Source organism: Echinops telfairi, unplaced genomic scaffold, assembly GCF_000313985.2.
Source record: "Echinops telfairi isolate 266 unplaced genomic scaffold, ASM31398v2 ScPeMD7_70;HRSCAF=299, whole genome shotgun sequence".
In the NCBI taxonomy this organism is placed as follows: Eukaryota; Metazoa; Chordata; class Mammalia; order Afrosoricida; family Tenrecidae; genus Echinops; species Echinops telfairi.
Window position 1 is genome coordinate 28,696,717 of NW_022103968.1, and position 16,957 is coordinate 28,713,673.

At 43.9% G+C, this 16,957-nt stretch overlaps 1 protein-coding gene across 1 annotated transcript in view; it reads left to right on the top strand.

The window, feature by feature from the left end:
• Nucleotides 1-14,462, top strand: part of CHUK (component of inhibitor of nuclear factor kappa B kinase complex) — a 46,109-nt gene extending 31,647 nt beyond the window's left edge. The window contains exons 11-20 of the mRNA XM_004701316.2: nucleotides 1,792-1,915; nucleotides 2,357-2,508; nucleotides 3,688-3,749; nucleotides 4,962-5,071; nucleotides 5,747-5,796; nucleotides 8,911-9,007; nucleotides 9,257-9,404; nucleotides 9,977-10,110; nucleotides 12,301-12,400; nucleotides 13,259-14,462. Of these exons, the coding sequence (XP_004701373.1) occupies nucleotides 1,792-1,915; nucleotides 2,357-2,508; nucleotides 3,688-3,749; nucleotides 4,962-5,071; nucleotides 5,747-5,796; nucleotides 8,911-9,007; nucleotides 9,257-9,404; nucleotides 9,977-10,110; nucleotides 12,301-12,400; nucleotides 13,259-13,288 (1,007 nt within the window). The 3' untranslated portion in view covers nucleotides 13,289-14,462. The remainder of the gene's footprint in view (nucleotides 1-1,791; nucleotides 1,916-2,356; nucleotides 2,509-3,687; nucleotides 3,750-4,961; nucleotides 5,072-5,746; nucleotides 5,797-8,910; nucleotides 9,008-9,256; nucleotides 9,405-9,976; nucleotides 10,111-12,300; nucleotides 12,401-13,258) is intronic.
• Nucleotides 14,463-16,957: the final 2,495 nt, after the last annotated feature.

The window sequence follows — 16,957 nt, forward strand, 5'->3', positions numbered from 1 at the left end:
CAAATCCGGCTAGACAGAGGATGTACACTGGTACAGATAGGAACTGGAAACACAGGGAATCCAGGACAGATAAACCCCTATGGACAAATAATGAGAGTAGCGATACAAGGAGGGCAAGGGGAAGGTGGGTAGAAAGGGGAAACCAATCACAAGGATCTACATATAACCCCCTCCCTGGGGGACGGACAACAGAAAAGTGGGTGAAGGGAGACGTTGGGCAGTGTAAGGCATGACAATAACAATTTATAAATTATCAAGAGGTCGTGAGGGAGGGGCCAAGGAGGGAGGAGAAAAAATGAGCTTATACCAAGGGCTGAAGTAGAAAGCAAATCTTTTGAGAATGATGAGGGCAGCAAATGTACAAATGTGCTTGACTCAATGGATGTATATATGGATTGTGGTAAGAGTTGTACGAGCCCCCAATAAAATGATTTTAAAAATAATAAAAATAAAGATTGTAGCAAGAAGAAAAAAAAGAATTCTGCATGGGAGATTTGTCTTTTCTCCCCCATTTATTAATTCAGTCAAGAATTTGCTTATGTAAATATGAACTTATCTATATATGATATACTTTGGATTATAATCCAATAAAAATATTTAATTTGTTGCTTCAATTTTCTTAGCATCCATCTTGGGGAGCTTTTCAGTTGGCTCCTGTGTCCCTTTGACACACCTCCCTCTCCCCCATCTCTTCAACAGTGCAGAGTCTGGTTTTGTTGTTGTCTGGCTCTTTTTGTATATTTCCTGCCCTAGTCCAAGAATCAGCCACCTCTCTACGGAGAATGGTATTAGAAACCGAGATCTGGGCTCTCAAATGTGGGCATTGCTCTGAGCTGTTCTTGTCGTTTAGGCTTACCAAGTTAATTTTTTAAAGGTTTTTATGTTTTGTTTTGTTTTGTTTTTGGCAATAGTGGCAGTGGTAATTCTTCCGCCTCTAGACTTTTAACCATTCCCTGAAGAATTTTTTTGGAAAAGATTAGTGTAAGATAGATACACTTGCCCCCTTGAAGTGTGTGGGGACTTAAATCTGTGGGTAAATGGAATGAAAAGATAGTGGTTTTTCCCCATGAACTTTTTGAAGTCCCTTTGAATGGAGTGACTTTCTTTCAGTTTTAGAGTATTTTGTAGTGTTTAAATGAAATTTCCTTGAAATTAACATATTACCTGCCATGGTTTTAGAAAATTGGTGTTCCCTTCACCAAAGCAAAGGCAAGAAATAATCATCAATAGATAATTTCACAAGTCTGACATTGAAGAAAGCATGTATTACTACACTGCTGTTCGTCCAACATGCTCTCCTGGGTTAGTGGCCCAGGTAAAGAAATTTGCGTGAGGCAGCAAAGATCTCTTCATTGGTGGGTTGTGGAGAAGGTGGGAATTGATTAGAACTTAAAAGAAATAAATACTTGGTCTTGATAGAGAGAGGGAAAAAAAATCCTAGTTTGTGGAGAAACAAGAATAAAAGGATAAGTTCTAGCGAGCTCCACATTGTCCCTAGATCAGAGCTGGGTCTAGAAAGTGCTCAGTCATCAACAGCAGTCCTTTCTAGCCTTGTTGGGAGTTGATGGGAATGCTCCTTGCATAGCCAGGAAAACACTGAACCAAAAATCATTTTCAACATTTAAGATGTTAAAAAGGAACTCCCATTAAGGGAATTGCAACTAATATTAAGAAACAAAATGTGTATAAATCATTGCATGGAAAGTTCATTTACTTTTGTCAGTTTTCACACAAATTATAGTTTTTTAAAAAGGTAACTCCCCCCCTCTTTTCCCATCTTCTTGCATGTAGTACAGGACAGCAAAATACAGCTGCCGATCGTACAGCTGCGCAAAGTCTGGGCGGAAGCAGTGCATTATGTATCGGGCCTCAAAGAAGACTACAGCAGACTCTTTCAGGGGCAACGGGCAGCAATGTAAGTAGATTGTGTTGTTTACAATCCCTCTGTCAGATGGATTGGGTGCTCAGGAATTAATCTTGCCAGTTTTTACCAGTCAGGGTTCCATGCAGTATTTAAAGCTCGGGCCAGTTTGCATGTTCTGACCCAACTCACTGAAATCTAAACAGTGGTCTGAAACATCCGCTTGCAGTGGCTGGAGAGTAGAAAGGTTCTGGAAGACGGTCTTGTCATCGAGCGTCACAGGCAGCGGGCTTTCGAGACAGATTGTAGAGTCTTTCTCCTAGGTTGACCAGAGAAGTTAGGCTTTGGGCTCATGGCAACTTACACTGAAAAATCTTGTCTGATGTTTTGTTTCTGATATGGTGATAAGTTAGGCTTTGGGCTCATGGCAATTTACAGTTTAAACATGCTGTCCAATGTTTTGTTTCTGATTATGTTTTTTTGGCCATGGTTTAGGTTAAGTCTTCTTAGATACAATGCTAACTTGACAAAAATGAAGAACACTCTGATCTCAGCCTCTCAACAACTGAAAGCTAAATTGGAGTTTTTTCACAAAAGCATTCAGCTTGACTTGGAGCGATACAGCGAGCAGATGGCGTACGGGATCTGTAAGTGTGCGCGGCATGCGTTTGAGACGGGTCTCTGGCCCCTGGAAGCCATCTGCTGCTTTGCCTATTTGACTCTTACTTAGCTAACACGTTTATTTTGTGTGTTTGCTTTTGATAATCGGGCTAAAGTTATTTGGCTCCAGAAAAATGTTGGCATGATTTAAGAATCTGAATTTTAATCCCCATTTTAAAAATAGCTACAATGTCTCTACTGGGTGACTTTTTTCCAGAAAAAGGTCACTTACCTTCCTGTAATTCACAACTTAAATAATTTTGGAGTTATGTTTCTTTCGAAACCACTTCCTGTGGAGTAATGAATACTTACTGTGTGGGTTTTTTTTTTTTGGTATATATATTTTTCTTTCTTTTTTTTAAATCGTTTTATTAGGGGCTCATATGACTCTTACCACAATCCATACATACATCAATTGTGTAAAGCACGTTTGTACATTCATTGCCCTCGTCATTCTCAAAACATTTGCTCTCCACTTAAGCTCCCGACATCAGGTCCTCATTTTTCCCCTCCCTCCCCGCTTCCCCCTCCCTCACGAGCCCTTGATAGTTTATAAATTGTTTATTTTGTCATATCCTGCCCTGTCTGACGTCTCCCGTCACCCACTTTTCTGTGGTCCGTCCCCCAGGGAGGAGGTTTTAAGGGTTTAACTCTCCTCAGATGTTCTGAGGAAATGTAAAAGGCAGAGATCAAGGTTGAGTAAACTAAAGGTGTGTCACCACCAGCATTTCTGCCTTATTTCATAAAACAAATCCTTTCTGGGGCAACAAATAACGGTTTGCAGTCTTATCCTGAGCAGAGTGTGTGTATCTGATCAGTAATGTCTAGTTGGGTGGAGAGATTTACCCCTGAGAGTTGGCTCTATGATACTTGATTTCTTCCATGAAGTATCTTTGTAGTAGTCAAAGGCATGCTGTGCACTGAGGTAGAGCTACAAATACTGCTTTTAAAAGCTCGCTGGGATCTTTACTGGCTATCTATAATGTAAGCGGTCTCTCGGAGGGACGGGAAAGAGAGGAAGTCCTTTGCATCATTTTGCTTTGGTTGCTTTGTGAAGGCGTGTTTATGTATTGTGACTGTTTGAAGTGAAAATCTCTGGTGAAGATGGGTAGGCCAGCAGTTCACACTATGGTCATTTCTGGTAACCAAGTCACACTTTTTTTTAGCCTCAGAAAAAATGTTAAAAGCGTGGAAGGAAATGGAAGAAAAGGCCATCCACTATGCAGAGGTAAAGTCACTAAGCTCCCCCTGCACCCCTATGAATCGCTGCGGTCTCTCAGGCATTTCTCTAGGTGTGGATATCTAAAAGGGGCTTTCTCGTTTGTTCGATTTTTCATGTCATTCCTAACCTTCGGACAAACAGCTAGTGGGTGGTTCTGTCTGTGGAGGAACTAGCAGAATGGATAAGAACAAGGGCTTTAAAGTGGGTTTGGGGAAAGTTACTCAGCCTCTGGGCTTCAGTTTCCTTTGTATGTCATGGCGATGGCGTCATGAGGATTAAGTGAGTCACAATAAACGGTGATTATTGCTCTTTCTTTTATGGCTGGCTTAATTTGGATGACTGACAATTCCAGTCTACCTGAGACAGCTGCAGTTTGTTCCTGTGGTCTTGCCGTAATTATCACCAGTAGTTTCGTTGGACGGAAGCAAAGCGGTCACTGAACGTACAGATTACTTTCTCGGCGGCGGCAGGCCTGGTTTTCTGCTCAAGGTCCCACGAGGTTGTTGCTGGCACTTACCCTGCTTCTGCTGGTTCACCCGAGGACACCAGGAGCCCTTGGTGTGCTGGGCTGAGCACTCCAGGGTCTGTCTTTCTGTGTCCTTATTCAAGGCCATCGGGATGAGAGGCAGTAGCAATCATAGAGCTGAGATGCAAGCGACAGCAATGGTTTGGATGGACACTTTAGCCCAGCGGTGCTCAACCTGGGGGTCGCAACCCCTTTGGGGGGTCGAAAGACCCTTTCACAGGGGTCACCTGATTCATAACAGTAACAAAATTGCACTTATGAAGTAGCAATGAAAATAATGTTATGGGTGGGGGGTGGGGGTCACCACCACATGAGGAACTGTAAGAAAGGGTCGCGGCATGTGGAAGGTTGAGAACCACTGCTTTAGCCTTCTTGTTATTCCTGAGGAAAAGCCAATACTAGTAGGTTACACTTAGCCAGAAAGGAAAGAGGGAAGCATAGCAAGAAATACAGTTGTCTGTGAAAGATAAAGTGTCCAAATCTGAAGAGTAAAAATACTTTAACGAATTCTGTGTTTCTTGTTAAATCTCTGAGTCTTCACTCTTCATGTTGTGGTGGAGCTATTGAATTGTATGATATGTGAATTATATGCCAATAAAACTGTTGGGGGGGAAATCACTTACTCTTGTCGCAGCAAAACGACATTCTTTATCCTCAAGGTCTGAGTTCTGGTTTGTATTTTCATCTCTTAGGTCGGTGTTATCGGCTACCTGGAGGATCAGATCATGTCCTTGCACACTGAAATCATGGAGCTACAGAAGAGTCCCTATGGAAGGCGGCAGGGCGACCTCATGGAATCTCTGTAAGCTGGATTGTGCTGTGGGCCTGAGGGTCTAAGTTTTGGGGTTGCAGATTGGTCTTTCTATGGACATCCTATAGATTAAGCTTCTGACAGTTCTCTATGGTTTCGTTCCCCCTGATACACAGGCATCTTATTTTAAAAAAATGCTTTTTTAAAAATAAACATTTTATTGGGAAAGATGCTTTCCTAAGTCACAAGGTATTGTGAAAATAATGCTTTGGGTTGACCTTGGCCTTTTTAATCACAGTGCCTTTGAACCGTAATAGTAGTTTTCCATCCAGGTATGCTAAGTTATAAACTACTTCCCTACCCATCATCCAAAAAGCTCAATGCTGTGAAGTCAATTCTGACTCATAGCAACCCAATAATTGCCTTAATGGGGCTTAAGTGTTTAGGATCAGAAACTTTAGATTTGTTGCCAATTTTAAACGTTTGTGGTATAAGGATGCTGTGTATGTGGTGGGAGATCAGAGTAGGTATAACGTTCATCCAACTTTGCATTTTAAAATCATGTATAACTCTCTCGTTACTCATTGAGATGCTATGTAAATTCTTTCTGGGCAATATGCACTTGCTTTAAAATGGGATTATTGCTCTGTCGAACTATAGTTCTTTTCAAGTTGTTGCCATCAATAAAGTATCTTCTGATGCAGCAGCATGCTTTCTCTTTTGCAGGGAGCAGCATGCTATTGATCTATATAAACAACTCAAGCACAGACCTTCAGGTGAGAGGCTTTGATCACTGTACATAAATGCATTGGGGCAGCTATTACTAGCCAAAAAACCTGGAGAACACTAGATTTTAAACAAGATACAGAAGAAATTCAATATTGTCATTGACTGTTTATAGTATACCAGTGTTTTATGAGATCTTAAGAGAGTAAAAAGGGAAGGTAACTAACAAACTTGAAGTGGAAAAGTTTTAAGAAGGGAAGTAAAAGGTGGAGGAGAAGACAAGAAATTATGTGTAGAGATAGAAAAGATAGCTGCTGACATATGCTTTGAATTGTTTAGGATTAGCGAGCTTAATAAGAATGCGATATTCTTGGGTTCAGTATAGAATGTGGTCATGGGAAACTGTACCTTTACTGGCATTGGTTCGCGATCGCTTGTTTCCTTAGTGAAACCGCTCCTGTTGAGCACCTACTGGTGCAGACTGGTTTGCTGCAAAGATTGCTGGGCAAGAATCTGAGGGCCGGACTTCTAGAGTGGGCACGTTGCGACCTCAGACGGATCGCCTTGATTCCTTCTTGTGTTAAAGGAGACTAAAACGATCCAGTGCAGCGTAGGATGGGCATGAGCTAAGTAAGGCAGAGCCTGACCTGTGGAGGGAATGACTGAGAGGAGAGACGTTCAAGAGGCAGAAGTGATCGTGTTGGGTGATAAGTTGAATGTAGGTGGCTGAAAAGATAGGGTCTTTAGATCGACTCAATATAGGATTTGCTGCTGGCATCAGAATAAGAGGGCTGGGGGAAGAAAGGAACAGTGGCAGCTCGGTGCACAATAGTGATGCACCGTCACTACTAGGTCTCACTGCCACCCAGTCGATGCCGACTCACAGCAACCCGGCAGTGATTAGTTGAGAGAATTTGTGGTTAGAGTAAAACATTGAAAGTTAAGATTTCAAACAGCAAGCTAATTATCCGGCCCCCTCTCCCCCAAATCCATATTTATGACTCCCAGTTTTCTAGCCATGGATCATATTGCAGATGAGGATTTTATGTCATTGACGCATGCACAGTAACTTTCCAGAGTTCATGACAGCATTTGTTTGGCTTGTTTGGATACAAGCTTTGCAGTAGCCCTGTCACCATATCACGGGACTCGGAAGCACAGTTACTTTCCAGGTGGCTTCTGTGATGGCCACCTTGGATGACAAACTGGGGACACCAAGAAGTTGGGGCTTAAACACTGGGAGTCGATTGTCAGTGTTTTTCTTACCTTGGAGTCAACTTGAGGCTCTTGTTCAGATGAAAATGATGACAACCTGCGTCACCTTCTGTGTTGGAGACGTTCTGAAGTTTTGACAGCTGCAGGAGCTAGATAGGAAACACTGGGGGACCTCATCTATGGGAGGAGTCCTGGGGTCCTAGTGGTGAAGAGTTTAGCTGCTAACTGCAAGGTCCACACTTCGAAACCATCAGCTGCTTCTCAGGAGAAAGGCGGGACTTTCTACTCTGAAGGAGCTACAGACTCAGAGACTCACGGGCTACTTCCCTCCTGTCCTCGTGGCCGCTCTGAGTTGGCACTGACTCGCTGGCAATGAATTTGGTTTGGTTTTGAGTCTATGAGACATTGAAGAGAGTGTTGTTTATAGGAAGACCCTTGGGTGGCATAGGCAGTGATCAGCAGCTGCTCACTAAAAGGTGGTGATTCAGACCTGCCCTTGGGCTCTGCAGAGGGAAAGTCTGCAAGCTGTCTCCTTAAAGATTAAGGAGACACAGGAAAACCCAGTGAAGCAGTTCTACTCTGTACGACATAGGATGGCAGTGAATCAGGACTGACTGGACAGAACCCAGTTTGGGTTTGGTTTGGTGGTTTGGGGAACCCCTGGGGTGGTGCTGATAGTTTATATACTCAACTGCTATCTAAAAGGTGGGAAGGCCAGGTTCACCCCGAGACACCATACAAGAAAGGCGTGGTGATCTGCTTTAGAAAAACAAGTCACTGAAAGCCCTGTGGAGCGCAGCTCTAGCCTGACACACGTAGGTCAGTGTGAGTCAGCGCTCAGAAAGCAGTCTGCCTGGGTGCCCTGTAGCTGGTGGTGCTCAGGCGGAGGTGCGTGCAGAGGAAAGCCGCCGGGCTGAGGCGGACGTCGCTGGAGTGATGACTAAGGACACTGAGCCTCCTTTGACACTTCCTTCACATTTCCTTTTCGGTAAAATGGGAGTAACAAAAGTGGCAGCTGTCTCACAGGATTTTCAACTAGAAAACATAGTAAGCGGGATAGCAAGTATTAAAAACCGTGCAGTCAGGATTACTGTCCAGGGAATATAACAACAGGATCCATGAGCAACCTTAAGATCTTTTAAAATGTAAGTAGCCATTTGTGAAACGTAACAGCTACTGCCAGTAATTCCTCGCCTGCCGCCCCCGCCTCCCTGCCCAGGTAGTATCTTCTCTAAGCTCTGACTGGCATCCCGCTTGAAAACATGCCAGCTGTCAGTTAGCTTGAAGGTGGTACTACCCTCATACTAAACTTTAGGTATGTCGACAAGTTCCTGTAATGTATCAGATTTGATTGAAGGTAGCCAGCATTTTTCAAAGTTTTATAGACTAGATTGATAGACACAAAATCCAGAACATCTAGTTGGGGCAGAAAAGCAGTTTTACTAATAGACATGTAACTGTGTTTTATGTAGATGTCTAGTTTTTCATCTTTTAACCCAATTTTGAATTTAAATAGAAGTATTTATAAGTTAAAATTGTTACTGTGTGCCCTTAAGTCAGTTCTGAGTCATGGCCAGAGCAGAACTGCTGCATAGGTTTTCTTGGCTGTAACCTTATCAAGAGCGGATCACCAGGCCTTTCCTTCGTGGAGCTAATGGATAGGTTTGAACCACCAACCTTTAGGGTAGCACATGCACACAATGTGTGCACCACCTAGAGACTGTTAAGTTAAAACTCAGAGTTTTAGGATCCCTCCCCCCCAGTTTCTCATCCTGAATTAGGTGGACGTTTACATTTTAGATCTGGCAGTGATCTCATGCGGTATTTGACCTTTCATGACTGACTAACGTCGTTCAGCACAGTGCCCTCCAAAGTCGTTCATGTTGAGGACGTCCGTCTTCAGGGGAAGTTGACAGAGTGTTGTGGGCACTGACTGGGGTCTCTTGCAGATCACTCGTATAGCGACAGCACGGGCATGGTGAAGATCATTGTGCACACTGTGCAGAGTCAGGACCGTGTGCTGAAGGAGCTGTTTGGTCATCTGAGGTAAAGAAAAAAAAAGTCCTATGGAAAAGCCACAGGTGCACGTGTGAAGGGGTCTCAGAGTTGGGAAATAAAATGAAAAGATCATGGAAAATTTCCACAAACGTTTGGAACCCCCTTGTTTGTATATGTGTTATCTGTGTGCACTGCTCTCGGGGGTCAGTATTAAATGTGATGGTTACTGTGGGTAGGTCTGGGAAATGGTGTGCAGACTTGGGAGCTGGGCATCTAACATTGATTTGATCTCTCCAGCAGGTTGCTGGGCTGTAAGCAGAAGATCGTCGATCTACTGCCTAAGGTGGAAGTGGCGCTCAGTAGCATCAAAGAAGCTGACAACATGGTCATGTTTATGCAGGGGAAGAGGCAGAAGGAAATTTGGCACCTCCTAAAAATTGCCTGTGTAAGTAAGGGTTAATGGCCCAGTTAACGTGACCTGAGTTTGCTGCTACTCCTGGGAAGGAGAGTGTTATCTGCCTGATCTGGGTTCTTTTACGTGTTTGTGGGGTTGATGCTCCTTTTCCTTGCTTGGTGAGTGACCTTCAATTGAGACACAGGGCTGTATGATCATCCTTCATGAGCACTCTCCTTTGCCATCTGTTTTAATCTTCTTCCAAGCCCTGGACCATGGTAGCACCCCAACTTGGTTTGGTAGGAGGGGAGGGGTCAGTGGACCTGACTAGTTAATGAACCCAGCCCTTTGTTCAACTAGGGTTTTTACTGTTGGCTTGTTTTGTTTTTCTCTAACCAAAGTGGAATTAGAGGGGTAAGCACATCTGTGTTTTTACTAGTAACTATCCTCAAAAATGGGATAATTAATTAGTGGTCTATGATGATGAATATCATTTTTTTACAGAACTTTTCTGGTTGTGCATATACGTAATGGTTACATTATAAGTCGTATGGGCGTGCTAGGGAGTTCTGTAACTCGACCGAGATGCTTGCCCATACGGTTTCATTTTGTTTTTCCTTCAGACACAGAGTTCGGCCCGGTCCCTTGTAGGATCCAGTCTGGAAGGTGCAGTAACCCCCCAGGCATCAACATGGCTGCCCCCCACTTCAGGAGAACGTGAACAGCCTCTGTCATGCGTGGTAACTCCTCAAGATGGGTGGGTTCACTTTGTAACAATAGGGTTCGTGTGTATTTTCAAGAGTCACAGTAGGAAGGAGGCAGTAGACATGGTCACTAAGGCACAGTCATCAGTGTACAATAGGGACGGAAGGGGCTCAAAAAGCTTGTGGGGGAAAAGGGAATGAAAAGATTATGGAATTCTTCCATGAACTTTTTGAAGCTTGCTCATAAACAAGTCCCAACCATTCCTTCGAAATCTGTTTGGGTGATTTTCTTGACTGGTTACACACGTTCACTTCCTCCTCTGCAAAACGGAAATGTCTCCTAACGCTGGTATGAGCATGGAGGAGACAGTAGAGACTTGGGAAGTAAACATTCAGCAATGCAATGTCCAGTCAGCCCAGGTTCTAAGTTCTTTCTCTGTTGTTGGCTTACTAGTTTCTTTTACGCAAGCATGATTTCTTCCTAAGCCATTTATCTCTGTGAGAAATTAAGCAATCTCTTTTGGCCTCTCTCATTTGGCGATCCTCAGATAACCCTCTCGTCAATTGTTGAGTGAAATCCTATTCCATTTTATAACTTAGTATTTCTGAAATCAGGCCTTATCTCAAATACCTTAAATCAAGTGTGCAGAATAAAAACTTAAGTTTGAAACCCGGTATTTTCTTTTTATTAATTCCTGTTCTTTGGCTAAAAACTGAACGACTCTCCATTTCTGTTATTTTCCCAGCATAAGATGTGCCATCCCCAGGGCCAGTGGCTCTATGCTAGCTTTGTGTACTGTCGCTTTTCTCCCGCTTCATGGAGACCTCAGCCGTGCCAGCATTTCCGGAAAGCTCTGCCCATAATTAGTTTTGCAGCAGGGCAGCCAGGATACACCCCTGCTCAGGAGGTCATGCCGCTGTGTGCTCTGTACTCTGCTTTTATGAGAGAAAGCATATGGCAGGAAGGCAAGCTGATCTCAGGTATTTTACTTTTGTCAAGAAAGCGAGTTCCCCGGTATATCTTGGGGTCATTATAGATCTGGCCCAATGTCATGCATCTATAACTGTAGCATAGGCAATCATTGATTTGTCTGACCTCAGGAAACAGCCCATTAATCAGACTCAAAGTAAATAAAACGTAATAAATAACTGTTCTTGATTTTACTAAATGTATTTAGGTTTGTTGGAGAATGCTAACAATGGCAAATGTCACCTCTATACCAGTAATTGCCAACTGAGGTGCGTGCTTGCAAATGTCTGTGTGACCAGAATGTTAGATATATTTGCTCATAGGAATACATTGCACAGGAAAAAGGATTTCACTGAGTGTGCCTGAGGCATTTCATCACCAAGAAGGATTGGGAACGGCTGGCCTCATTTTTTCCATCTGTTGAGTGAGGGCCGAATTAGAATTTAGTTCTAAGCTAATAGTGGTTCCCACCCATTAGCCTACACCTAATTATAGCCGAGGCCAAGAGTTTGCAAAACACAAGGATCGAGACCACAGGAAAAGGAAAGCATAAAAGGTGGAACCCGAAATCAGGGTCTCCTGTGTCAGAACCTGAACTTAAATTCCTTGACTCTGGGCAGCTCCCTGTCACGCAGTTTTCTTGTGCTATTTGCCAGAATCCACCTGCTTGTTTTCCTTGTTGCTTCTCCGTAGTAGTTCCCACCCAGCTTTCTCCTTCCCTCATCTCTGCCTGTGCTCTTGTAGCTTCCCCACTAACACGTGTGTGTGAAGAAAGCATATACAGGTCCAGAAACAAATGAGGTCTGCCAGAGGATCTCTCTTTTCTTCGCAGCACTGTCAGGGGAAGAAATGATAACTCTTATCAATGCACCACTTAGATTTGAGAGGAAACTTGAAATTAGAGTGGACCTTTGATCATGACAGCTGGCCAGAGTTAGCTGCCTGGGTAATAAGCAGTCCCAGCTGCTCTGATGGTGAACGACAGGCTTCTACTCCCGTAAAGAGTTAGTCTCGGAAACTCACTGGGCCAGTTCTACCCCGTCCTGTAGGGGCGCTATGAGTCCGGCATCAGTGGTAGTGAGTTTGGTTTTGGATTGCCTTGGGGTGGGGGTGGGAGTGGGAGGATGAGACTGGGAAGACTGCAGGAGGCAGCGCCCTGGGGTGCTGGATTACAGCAAGAGCAGTGATCATCCTGACCCGGAAGACCACAAAGTAGAGGAAATCCTTATGTCCCTGTGCTGCATTATGCAGGCTTTGATCTTTTATCCTACAGGGAGACTTTAGCACAAATGATAGAAGAAAATTTGAACTGTCTTGGCCATTTAAGCACTATTATTCGTGAAGCAGATGAGGAGCAGGGCGGTAGTATGATGGTAAGTTTGTGGTGGGTACGGATATGCATCTTTCAGCGCTGGGGGCCAAGGGCCCATCTTTCCATCCAGCCTTATCTGGCATTTGGGATGCGTATGAAGAATAAAGTCAACTATTTGAGATTAATCCTAGAGCATTTGAGAAATGTCCGGGATACCAAGTCCCATCTTCAGTTATCCAGGTTTACGCTCCCAGTAATCCTTAACCAAGAGCATTTGGTCAAATTAAATGAGTACTGTGAGCTTTCTTTGCTATGCGACCAATGAAATGGAAGGGTTTGTGCCTTTTTGCTTTACTGATCTGCTGCCTCCAATAAGGTGAGCGGCATTTTACTGTAATCCTAATACAGTAAGTGCTGTATGGGAAATTGGCAGTGCTGGTACAGTTGAATTTATAGAAATGCTTATATTAAGACTTGGTTACCATGAACTATTGATTTGTTAGAACTTAAACTATAACAAAATGTTCACTAAATTAACTTTTACTAAATTTGGTTCTCAATGTCAACTCCGACATTTTTTTCACAAATAATTTTCCCAGAGAATAATGTTTTGCTTCAAATAGTGTGAGAACCCTTTAAGCGGCTCTGGTGGCTCAGTGTTTAAGTAACAAGGCTGATCAACAAAAGGTTGGCGATTTGAACCCACCAGTCCCTCTCAAGGAGGAAAATGTGGCAAGGGCTACTGACTTACAGCCTTGAAAACCCCCTGGGGCAGTTCTACTCTGTCCCCTGGGGTCACATCACGTAGTGTAAAAAGAAACAAAAAGAACAGAGAATCCTTTACAGTGTAAGGGGACATAAAGGTGAACTCTAACTGTAACGTTAGCAACTTTGACTTTTCAATTTTTCGTTGTTTTAGAGTCTTGACTGGAGTTGGTTAACAGAATGACTTGACCACTTGTTCACTGCCCCCAAACCGTGGAAGTTGTATCTGAACGTCTTGGAATGAGCTTTTAACTCCGTGAAGCTGTTTTTCAGACACCATCAGTCAGTAGAAGAAATGGCTGCGATCAGACGCTACTCATGATTTTACAAGCGCAATATTTTGATTTTGAGTAATTGTAGCCTTTGAACAGATACAGTGTCATAAAAAGTCAATGGACTTTCTTAAATAACCACCACTACTTAGGAGCATCATCAGTGACCGGGTTGGTTTCAAACTTGCTATAAACATTACTTATTTAAAAATGGCTTTCAGCGTTTTCAACTGGGGGCACACAGCTGAAAGCAGTGATGCGTGTAGAGAAGAAAACCTCCAGGCTCATGTTCATAAGAGTTGTCTGCCTGTGTTTCTGTGCAAGAGACTGCTCCCAAGCCCAGTGGGACGTCTTGGAGAATGAACCCGACCTCCTTGTGTTACACTCGGCATGTGCTCTTCCTGGCATCGTCCGGAACGCGGGTGCCTGCGTCCCAGTTCCAGTTGTACTGCACATTGGGCAGCATCCCTTTCTTGCCTTTAGTACCATATGGGGTCAGGAATCTTGTTCAGAAGTCTGCTGTATGTATTTAAGATGTACATTTAATACTAGAGAAAACCCATGTTAATTTATAATGTATTTGAAAGGCTATCTGCTTTTTCACTTGTAAAAAAATGGGCAATTTGTTTAGAGAATCTTTATTATGTTGTCTGACACATTTTTAAAGGTCTACACTGCTTTATCTGTTCCAAAATCCACAAAGCTCTGAAAACTAGTTTTTTGGTGTTTTTCCTTAAGCTTTGTGACACTCATTTGCTTGTAAGTCTAATCGGAACTGACATTGAATCTGTGTGTCCCATTTAGTGTGAAAATCCATTCATTTTGCTGCAGAAAACTTCTGATGACGAGGGGTGCTGCCTCCAACCATGCTGTAGGATTATGCAGTATATGGTAGGGTTTAGTATGCTATGATATATACACACTGAATTACCTTTCTAAAAATATGGCTTGAAGGATTTCAGATAAAAGACTGTGGACCTCTACATCTGTTAAGTAATTTAGAAGGCGTTTGGTTTTTTTAAAATGTGAAATACTTTTGTATGCTATACAGTTTTTCACTCTGTGTATTAAATAATTTTTAAATTACTTTGAATCTCTATTTAGTAAAATCAGTTATAATACAACTGTTGAATATCATTTGAAAAATGTGAACGCTGAAGGAAGTAAAATCGGAACATGGATTAAGCATATATATCCTTGTCCTGATCTTAGGAATTAAACAAGACTTAGAGAAAAGAGGGAGTTCTCGTGGCACTTGAGTTAGGCATTGAGCTGCTAACCCCAGTGTCAGTGGTTCAAACCCATCAGCTGCTTCATGGGGGAAAGGTGAGGTTATTTACTCCTGTAAAGAATTTCGAGACCCCTGTAGGGTCATTATGAGCTGGAATCAACTTGACAACAGTAGGTTATGGAAAAGAAAGTATTGGGTAGCTTCTTTCACATGGTCTTTTCAAGTGTCCAGTCACCACTGTTCATGTCTGAAAACCAAGCCTGTACCGTGCCTATCACACTGTTCTGTTTTTGCTAGTAGGGGCACTTTCTCCAGTAACTCGTTTGAAACCTTGGGGTTGGTTGTGTTCTCATTCTTTTAGTCAATCAGATATCACTGCCTCCCTAGAGATGGAAATTTTGTCCTGATCAGTTGTTATATACGAGGCAGTCTGTATCTTGGTTCCCTAGTTCTAGATTATAGTTAATAAACTTTTATGGGTGCATGCTGCTTGGAAGATACTGCACTTAGATGGCAAGACACGGTTCATCCAGTAGGAAAATGCTCATCTGGGAGTTTGAACACAAAGCCATCCAAGCATTGGGTTGTTAGTGGGGGGTTTGTAAGCTATCATGCGTTTTCTAAATGTAGTAATTGGTGAAAGATTTGCTCTAGGGTGGGACTCTTTAGATGGTGGCTACCGTGATGTCCAGCAGCCTGATCCGCGTGATGGTCAGGTAGAGGGGTGGGGGTGGGGTCATCGGGACAAAGTCACAGTGACATCACCTCAGTGACATGCTGTCGATGCATTCACGGACAACTGTTTCTCTTGAATGATAAGTGAATTTTCTACTTCTCTAATCCATGCAGTTTTATTTAAAAATTAAGTGCATCCAGAAAAGATGGAAGCTAGAGCTAACGTGGATGATGATGATTCTTTGAGCTTTTATTGCAGTTAAAGTAGATAAGCTCTGTAATTGGAACAAAACCCCAAATATGCCTAGATAATGAAAGTCGACTGAATGACAAAAGGAAGTTGTTTATTGCAGGAACAAGGTGGAGAGGTCTGCAAGGGCTTGCTTTACTGAGGAGTGGATTCGAGATTTCCTTCCCATTTCTCAGGGCTATGATTCACGTGACCCCAGACTCACTTTCTTAACCCTTTGTCTTCCTGCCTTCAGGCAGATTCCACGCTACGCCATCTTGCTTTAGCAGTGACAGTCAATAAAGCACTCAATCACTGCCATCAAGTTGATTTCAACTCATAGCGAACCTACCTGGCAGAGAAGACAGGTTTTAGATGGTTTAGAGACTTTTAACCCAGCATGGGAGTAGAAAGTCTCTCCCTGGGAGCTGCTGATGGGTTTAGACTTGTTAACCTTGAGGTGATCAGCTCAATGTGTAACCCACTATGCCACCTGGGCTCACGCTACCCCACATTTCCCGGCTTAAGAGGTTACAAGGTCTTCCAGTCTATCTTGACCAGTGCTAGTTCCACAGTTAGCCTGTCAAGGCTTGCACCTCATTGCTTAGCGCCGCCTACTATGCTGGTCTTTAGAAAAACCAAGTAACTGTTGCCACAGAGTTGCGGTGGACCCATGGAGACGCTGCTTGTATCAGAAAACTGCTCCAAAGGGTTTCCAATGGCAGACTCTAAGGAAGTAGATCACCCGACCTTAAAAAGCACCTCTGGGTGAACTTGAACCTCCGACCTTTTGATTAGCAAGTGAGCGCTAACTTGCACCGCCCACAGGCATTCCTTTCCCAGATAATATATGCACTTGGTACCAAGTTTTTGAAGGTGGAGGAACAGTAATGAGAATAGTCTCTCCCTTCGATGCTGTAATGACCCAGAACCCCTCCCAGTGAGAGTGGGGAGGGCGGGGCGGGGGGTGTTGGACATTGAATGCCCCCAGCCTCCACGCTTACTGTTCGAGGTCCTTCAGCTCTTACTACTTGGGAGCTTCGCAAAGCACTCACAGGACCGGGTTAGATGCGCAAACCATCCAGGACGCCGCGTACTCGAACGTCCACCGGACTTGACGTGCACCAGGTGCGAGGGCTCCTGAAGCAGCAAAGTACTATTTGGTCTAAACTGCAAATGGGTAAACAGCCGCGACGGCGACCAAGCACACGGAGAGGGAGGGAGTTCCCGACACGTGGACACCGCGTCCGAGCGGCGCTCCCGTCTCTCCTGCCTGCCTGTTGACTCCACACAGCCTACCGCCGCCAGCTTCCGGAGCAGAGCGCCGCCCGCCTGCCCAGCGAGGACCCGTGGCCCACGTCTTCGCAAACAAACGGGACCCGCGCGGCCACGGGCTGGAAGAAGTTTGTCCCGTCCGCTCCCCGTCTCTCCGGGCGGGGCGGGCCG